The 8769-nt window shown below is 38.2% G+C and overlaps 1 protein-coding gene across 2 annotated transcripts in view; it reads right to left on the reverse strand.

The window, feature by feature from the left end:
- Positions 1 to 1851: 1851 nt before the first annotated feature.
- rad23b (RAD23 homolog B, nucleotide excision repair protein) overlaps positions 1852 to 8769 on the reverse strand; it is a 15541-nt gene continuing 8623 nt past the window's right edge. For both annotated transcript variants that reach the window (XM_016494252.1, XM_016494251.1), the window contains exons 5-10: positions 6923 to 6975; positions 6693 to 6820; positions 5351 to 5486; positions 5146 to 5273; positions 3323 to 3475; positions 1852 to 2062 (exon numbers count right to left, since the gene is read on the reverse strand). In XM_016494252.1, the coding sequence (XP_016349738.1) occupies positions 1949 to 2062; positions 3323 to 3475; positions 5146 to 5273; positions 5351 to 5486; positions 6693 to 6820; positions 6923 to 6975 (712 nt within the window). In that variant the 3' untranslated portion in view covers positions 1852 to 1948. The remainder of the gene's footprint in view (positions 2063 to 3322; positions 3476 to 5145; positions 5274 to 5350; positions 5487 to 6692; positions 6821 to 6922; positions 6976 to 8769) is intronic.

Here is an 8769-nt window from a genome sequence, read left to right on the forward strand (position 1 = left end):
TTAGTATCATGAAATTCTCTCAAAATACAAAATATTATTGAACAAAAATATATTACATTGATTTTACTGAAAATAAAAAAAGTTACAATTCAGATGTTCGGTCACTTTTGACCACGAACAACACAAGTGTGACTCCCAGATGAACAATACCAGAGGATTAAATATATAATAAAAAAAAAGACAAATTTACTTGCATTATTGCTGTAAAATATAACACTCCCCATGTGTAATTAACATAGTAAAAGTGATATGGTAACAGCTGTTTTTGTAAACGCACACCGACATCTAAATGTTCATATTTCTGCTCATAACTTTATTCTGAATATTGTATATTTGAGATTTAAGACAGACAAGTGCCTAGTCGATAATCTATCTATCTCCTCAGTAAAACAAAAGAACAGGTAATCTGTATTTACGTTGAAAACGTTTATTTCCCTGTAAAAATGACAGTATAGTGATATTAATGTCAAACTATGGAAGTCACATACATGCTTTAATGGTTCTTTATGTATATGAAAGGGCTGCATCATGTGTCAGTATCACTCAAAACACCCACAGTACGAGCCGATCCTTTACTCAGACGCTCATAAAGAGAGAAACCAATCTATCATAACTCCATTTGCTTCTTTAAAATCTTTACTGTCATTTAAAACTGCAGCATTTGGGATCCCTATTAATGGTCACCTTGAATGAGAGACAGAGAGCGACAAGAAACAGAAGAAAAACACTGCTCTCAACAGGGGCACTGATAATGAGATTAAACCAAACGTCCCGATCAATCCGGATTCCTAATTCATGGAAAACTAATTTCACGAGCCCCTTGAACCTGCTAACAAGTCCTAACGATGGAGAAAACGATGCTCTTTAATGGTGATAAAAAAAGACTAAAATGAAAAACAAACAGGTATCACACAGGCAAGTGTTAGATGAAGCAGAGAGGCTTTTACTGATTTCTCCAGACGGATGTGCTCATGTCATCCAGTGTGTAAAATTTAGACAGAATATGACAGCCTGTGTGTTTGTGTGAGAGTGTGTGTGTGTATAGATTTTCTTCTCAAAAATGATCATTCAAAAAGAAAAAAAAAAAAAACATAAGAGGGGAAAATGATCGGGGTGCCACTCCTCTAATCATCATCAAAGTTCTGTTGTAAAAGGAAGTTTGCAGCCAAATTTTCATTCTTCTCACAAGCAAAGTAGGCCTGTATAACGAGTCCTTCTGGGAATCCAAGGGCTTTTAGCTGAGGAAGAAACACAGAGGAAACACGGAAAGGTTAGATAAGACCACAGAAAGACTCCTGGTGTCCGTTTGGGGAAAAGACTCGCGCACCTTTGATCGTTCGCCAGACAGATCCTCCATCTGTATCTCTCTCTAATTAAAGGGCCTCGGTGTAATTAGTTAAACTTGAAATTCAGACTTTACGGCTTTAAAAAGTATCTCAAGGCTCAGAACAAAGTTAGAAAAACTAGAGTTGAGGATGCAGCGATACAGACTTTCTGAGCTAGCAAGTGCAAATCAACAGCTTGTTGTGGCCAATAATTACTGTGAATAATTACTGAAGCATACTGAGAGTATTTCTATGCACTATTCCTCAAAAGCACACACATGCAAGTCAGACGGACAGGGCTTTGGTGTCATGTTTTCATGCATTACTTGCACACTCATTACAGATTTCCCAGTTACAGGGTTCCAGCGAGTACTTATAAAGTCTTCAATTCGGTTTGATCAAATTTTGATCCGTGGCTGTTTACCACAAACACAACATTTATCCATTATTTTAATTCCAAATCCAAACACTGTCACTGAAAATGCTTTTTCAGCATTGTGATTCTTTTTTTTTATGACAGCCAGTGTGTGTGCATTTTATAGATTTTCTTCACCAAAATTATCACTCAAAAAAAGAAAACCAAAAAAAACATAAGAGGGGAAAATGATCGGGGTGCCACTCCTCTAATCATCATCAAAGTTCTGTTGTAAAAGGAAGTTTGCAGCCAAATTTTCATTCTTCTCACAAGCAAAGTAGGCCTGTATAACGAGTCCTTCTGGGAATCCAAGGGCTTTTAGCTGAGGAAGAAACACAGAGGAAACACGGAAAGGTTAGATAAGACCACAGAAAGACTCCTGGTGTCCGTTTGGGGAAAGACTCGCGCACCTCTGATCGTTCGCCAGACAGATCCTCCATCTGTATCCCTCTCTAATTAAAGGGCCTCGGTGTAATTAGCTGAACTTGGAATTCAGACTTTATGGCTTTAAAAAGTATCTTAAGCCTCAGACTAAAAACAAAGATATTCTATAGCTGAGGATGCGCTGATACAGACTTTCAGGGCTCATAACAGCGTGTTGTGGCCAATAATTCTAACTATTAGCAAACTACTGTGAACACATGCACGTGTAATCCCGCTAGCGCACATGCGAGTCAGACGGACATGTTTTCATGCATTACTTGTGCACTCATTACAGCTTTCCCAGTTACAGGGTCCCAATCCTTTTAAGAGATTTTAAAACTAGGAATTGCAATAGAGCATGCAATGTTACTATTTAATTAATTAAATGTCAAAATGTGGCGCTGTCTCACATTCTACAGGCTCGTGGTTTCAGAGCAGTTTGCAATAACTGAATGCCAAATGATTGCTTTCGATCTACTGTTGATGAATTATGACTGTTTACTTTACAGTCTATTGTCTATTTGTGACCCTGGAGCACAAAACCAGTCATTAGGGACAATTTTTTGAAATTGAGATTTATGCATCATCTGAAAGCTGAATAAATAAGCTTTCCATTGATGTATGGTTTTTTAGGATAGCACAATATTTGAAAATCTGGAATCTGAGGGTGCAAAAAAATCTAAATATTGAGAAAATCATCTTAATATTGAGAAAATCATCTTTAAAGTTGTCCAAATGAAGTTCTTAGCAATGCATATTACTAATCAAAAATTAAGTTTTGATATATTTACGGTAGGAAATTTACAAAATATCTTCATGGAACATGATCTTTACTTAATATCCTAATGATTTTTGGCATAAAAGAAAAATGTATAATTGTGACCCATACAATGTATTGTTGGCTATTGCTACAAATATACTCCAGCGACTTAAGACTGCTTTTGTGCTGCAGGGTCACATACGTGTTTGTAGATGGCTGTAAGCATGCAGATTTGATCTCCATCATCTGTTTAAATGAGCACCCTGTTTTCCAGTTGCATGTGTGTGTTAGTTGATGCACGTCTTGAAAAGTCTTATATTTGAGTTGGCAAATAATACAGTGGCACCTCTGAGCAATATTCTTAAAGTGACAATGCATCTAAATGTTTAAGCGTTTTACCCTCTCAATAGCTTCTTTCTCCTGGGGTGTGACCTGGATGTAGTTCATGTGCCCGCCTCCGGCCTCGGCCACGCCCCCACTGCCTCCTTGCCCCGCCTCCTGCCCCGGCTCATTAAGCATCTGGATGAACTGCTCCTGATGGCTGCTGATTTGCTGTGAAACAGGAAATCAAGAATAAGCTCTAAATGGCTGAGAGACAGGAAGGATGTTAACAGAATTCACTGGAATCACACTGGAAAGGGGAGTTCAAGTCAACATCAGCATCTATAGTAGAGTAGTACAGTAGCACGCTATTGCAAACATACTCCATATCAGCAGTTCTCTCGCAGGTCTGTTCTGGTACTAAATGCATAAAATAAAAGCAGCAAACCATATAATCATGCATACATAGAACAGGAACAAAAATGTGACCCGGGACCACAAAAGCAGTGTTAAGTCGCTGGGGTATATTTGTAGCAATAGCCAACAATACATTGTATGGGTCAAAATTATACATTTTTCTTTTATGCCAAAAATCATTAGGATATTAAGTAAAGATCATGTTCCATGAAGATATTTTGTAAATTTCCTACCGTAAATATATCAAAACTTAATTTTTGATTAGTAATATGCATTGCTAAGAACTTAATTTGGGCAACTTTAAAGATGATTTTCTAATATTTTGAGATTCCAGATTTTCAAATAGTTGTTATCTCAGCCAAATATTGTCCTATCCTAACAAACCATACATCAATGGAAAGCTTATTTGAGTGCTGGGCGGTATACCGGTTCATACCGAATACCGGTGTTTATTTTTGTTATGATATGAATTTTTACCTAGCGACTTTTTTGGATAAACCTTAGCTATGGTTCAGTTGGAAGATTTCTCCAGTGCTGTCCCGCGAACGCGAGGTCTGACTTTCCCGGAGAAGTGTCGCCTCTCTCGGCGTCTGTTCTGTGCAGTGAGCGGCAGAGAAGCACCGCAGCCGACTCGTCAATAAATTAGTACAAAACAGCGTTTCCTAGCACCTGTCGCTTACTAAATGTTTGGTATTATAAATATGAGCGTAGTTCGTCTGTTAATATCACATGCACGTTTTTGTTTGTTGTTTTTTTTTAGTTTGTTACTCAGACGCTGCATGAGACAAAAAAGTAATATAGCCAAAACAACCGCATAGCTGCTCTTTAGTGTAGATGCATGTTGATTTTATCAGACGATACCGCGATTATAAATGAGAGTGACTCCTGGTTAACATGTATTAAAAGGGGTCGTGTTTAGTCACTATTTAGTGTGGTATTTTTGGACAATATTCACTCATCATGACAGTAAAATAGGCCATTCTAAGTCAATATACTGCAGTATTTCCTCTCAATCAGTAGAAAATATGGTTAACACCCGGTCATGCATGAAAAAAAAAAAAATACCATCATGTACCGTGAAACCGGTATAATTTTGAAAAATACCGTGATATAAATGTTTGGTCATACCACCCAGCACTAGCTTATTTATTCAGCTTTCAGATGATGCATACATCTCAATTTCGAAAAATTGACCCTTATGACTGGTTCTATGGTCCAGGGTCACAAATGAGAGGAGAAAACACTCAAAAGTTGTTTTTCCAAACAAATAACATTATTTAATCACCTTTACACAGACAAGTTAAGGCTGCTCTGTGCCTGCTCAAAGTTCATAGGAAAGATGCAATGCAGCATAAAAACCAGAATTATGCCTGCTCTGACCCACCTCAACCCCTCGTATCAATATACGTCTATATAAATGCATTTATGCCACATTGGTCCCAACTTAACATTAGGTGTCAACTAGCCAGTGTGTGTGTGTGTACCTGCAGGAGCTGCGGGTTCTCTCTGCCGATCTGCTGTAGTAGAGCTGGTAGGAGAGACGGGTTCTGCTGGATGATCTGTCTCATCTGCAGGAACTGCGGCTGGTTCCTCAGGAACTCCAGAGGATTCGCTGCACACACAGGACAGAGTCAGAGAAACGTGCTCTCAGATGCACGCGGTGAAGCACGTGTAGCGTGTGTCGCTCACCCCCTGATCCTGTGCTGGGCTGTGACGGAGCGGTGCTGGACGGTGAAGAGAGGCCTGTGGACGCAGCAGGAGCGCCTCCCGCAGGAGCCACGGGGTCAGCACCTCCTACACTGCCCTCCCCCTCCGCAGGAATACCCTACAGCACACACACACACACACCCTCAGAAGATGCATCGCAAACACATCCGCAGCATAGATGTACAAGACGACACGTACTAAAATAAGACAGTGTAAGTATAATAAAGCCAGTTGGAGTGGTCACTTTGTTATGCAAAGACACTACAGGCAAAGCCATTGTTTTCTCATGCACTGCTCAGTTTTTGGTCTGTTTTGCTTCCATAACATGTCTTCTTTAAGACTAGTGGAAAGAAAGCATGCAAAATAGACATTTATTATATTACTTTCCTCCAGTTTCATAGACAAGGCTTAAGCCTAGCCCCAGACTAAAACGCATGTCTGAGCTGTTTCAACTGAAAGAAACTTGCACTGACTGATCTTAAAATATGTCAGATTCATTGTTTTGTCTCAAGATGCACACCAGTTATGTTTTTATTTAAGGCATATTTCTAAAAAAGACTTAAATGTCCTAACTGAACTATGGCCTAATCCTGGCTAAACCTAAGCTCTGTCTGTGAAACCGGGCCTTTATCTATTTGAGTCTGTAGATTTCAATCTCAATCCATATCTTTATAGAGTTTTTTCTCTTACATTCACCACACTTTTCAGTTTTATTCCTCTCTGTATTCTGAAGGTTTGTTCATATGTCACTCGCACTGATTTATACAACATTTTACTCCTAACAAACATGGTGAAAATGTGTTTCCAGTACAGTATTTTCTGACTTATGGAGGGATAAAAAGAGAAATCCAAAAATGTTTAACTCTAATGTCAACAATGAACCTACTTTTATCCAATGTTCAGATTTATGTGGAAATGCATGCAAATAAGTGCATGTTTAATTAGTTTAATGCCTCATTTGCATATTTAAACAGCATTTCAGAAAACTTGTAATACAAAATTGTTTTAATGTACTGTGTTTTAATTGACTGATTGCAGACACTATTGAAGAGAGCTGAACTGGATGATGAATCACTGAATCATCAATGAACTGACTTTCGCTGAAAAAACTATTTTTTTGTTTAACACTGTAAAGCTGCTTTGACACGATCAATATTGTATAAAGAGCTATACAAATAAAGGTGACTTGACTTGATTAATCAACTGGTGAAAGTATGATGATTCCTAAAAGTTAAAACTGTACCCTCCTAACCTGATGTGTTTTGCCTTAAATCCCTGTAATCCGCTGATTTGTGGTGTTAGATGCAGACTGTCGGTCTCTCACCGTGAGCAGGTACTCGACGGCGCGGTCAGGATTGTTGAAACTAGCTCTCAGTGCCGCCACCACTCTGTCTCTCTCGTATCCCATCAGCATGATCTCCGTCACCATGTTCTCGTAGGACTGACCCGTCACTGCACATGCAAAACACACGCCAACTCACTTCATCCCACAGAGCTCATCACCTGACATGAATGAGAATGTGTGAATATGCTAATGCATGTGGATTTATTTACCCAGCGCAGATGTCGCCTCTTCAAATATGTTTGCATTTGGTGAAGAACCAGAACTGCAGGAGGAAAAGAAGAAAAAAAAAACAAGCTTAATATGAAATGACGTTCACACCGGAAAGAAATCCCACGTGATGTTTACTTCTCATCATCATTTTCAACATCTGTCCTGGATTTAGAAGAGAGACCAGACCAGTCCAGCAACAGTACTCACGTCTAATCAGCAATAATTGAGAATATAGGGTTTGCAAAATCACTAGCCCGACGTCCCGGGGCTATTGTGTCTTCAGTCTGGCTACTAGGGGTGTGCGATATTGAAAAAAAATATATCTCGATATTTTTTGGGATATTTTCAATAACGATAATTAGGCGATATTTTGCAGAGTGTGTTATTGTGCTGATATCTGACTACCATGGACAGCTGCAGTTTTTGATATTCTTCATTCTGTGTGGTCAGTTCACATCAGTGAACAAAAATTGATCTTTTCATTGATTTTTACCTTTTATGGGCATTTTTACCTTTAATAAAGCCATTTTTTGCTACAAGTGTGCATCTTTTGAGTCAAATTGTTACATTTAATCAGTCAATTAGAATAACAAGACATTTAGGCTGTTACCAAACAAATGAAACCAGTATCAACAAAATAAAAAAAGTTGCATCTGAAGTGGAATTTAGATGTATTTACACACTATTTAATTCAGCTCAGAGGGACACAGTTTAACCTGCAGTTACAAATGCATAATGTTTTGATATTTTAAACATAAAACATTGAATACTGATGTTTGAAATGAAAAGATACTTTAAATGTGAAATTAAAATCGGCAGCAAGTCACTGTAAACAAGTGAGTCGTTGCAACTGAACCGAATCATTTAAATGGTTGATTCATTCAGTAACGAAACACCGTCATTGCTCAGAGACGCAAAACTGTTCTGTGGTGTCTGTTTGGAATTATTTTTGGTTGGCGAAATAGAGCAAAAACAGGCAATATGGTGTTTAAAATGTAAGTCTCTTAATATTAACTTATTGTTTATCGAACTGAATCATGCTTATTTTTGAAGAAAAAAAAAAAAGGCACTCTTCATGTGATTTTAACTATATGAAATGATATATGTACACTTTCTGCCCCCATATCTTGAATTTTGTGATCTTTCTTAATGCATTTTAATAGACTGAATCATGCAGTGAAAGAACACTCTCTAAATGCGCACGAGCACTGTTTAACCCACTAGACTTCATCACGTAATGTATGCGTGCACTCCGTAGGTGTTTTGTTTGGTTTTTGCAAAATACTCGATATTTCAAATTGCACATCGTAAAAACAACAATTACGATATTATCGCACACCCCTTACTGGCTACCATCTTAAATACAGGGTTCAAAACGCGGCGCGGGTGTTTTTATATGAATGAATCTCCGAAGGGAACAGACAGTCTTCAGACAAGTTTCTGGCATTTTCCTTTCATCTTTCCTGCAATGCCTGATAAAGCAGCGTTTATGAGCACAGCGCTGCTTTGTTTACCACGGAAAACGCTGTATTTCTGCCATCTCAAAAGCTCCACCTAGTGGCAGAGAATGAATGTGCAGTTTCAATCTTCTGTTTCTGTTCAGATCAATGTGAAAATCCACCCATGTTTTTACGCAGAGTTGTAAATGTGAAAGAAACTAATGTGCCTTCTAAAGAATTAAGACTGTAAGATATATATATATATATATATATATATGCTTTAAATTCATATAAAGATGTATACGTTGGACCAGGGCTGCGACTAGTGTTGTCAAAAGACCCGTTATTTCGGTACCAAGTCGGTACTAAAAAAATGAAAACGTTACGGTACCAGGTTTTTTTTAAGT

Source organism: Sinocyclocheilus anshuiensis, unplaced genomic scaffold (genome assembly GCF_001515605.1).
Source record: "Sinocyclocheilus anshuiensis isolate Anshui unplaced genomic scaffold, SAMN03320099.WGS_v1.1 scaffold1031, whole genome shotgun sequence".
Classification (NCBI taxonomy): Eukaryota; Metazoa; Chordata; class Actinopteri; order Cypriniformes; family Cyprinidae; genus Sinocyclocheilus; species Sinocyclocheilus anshuiensis.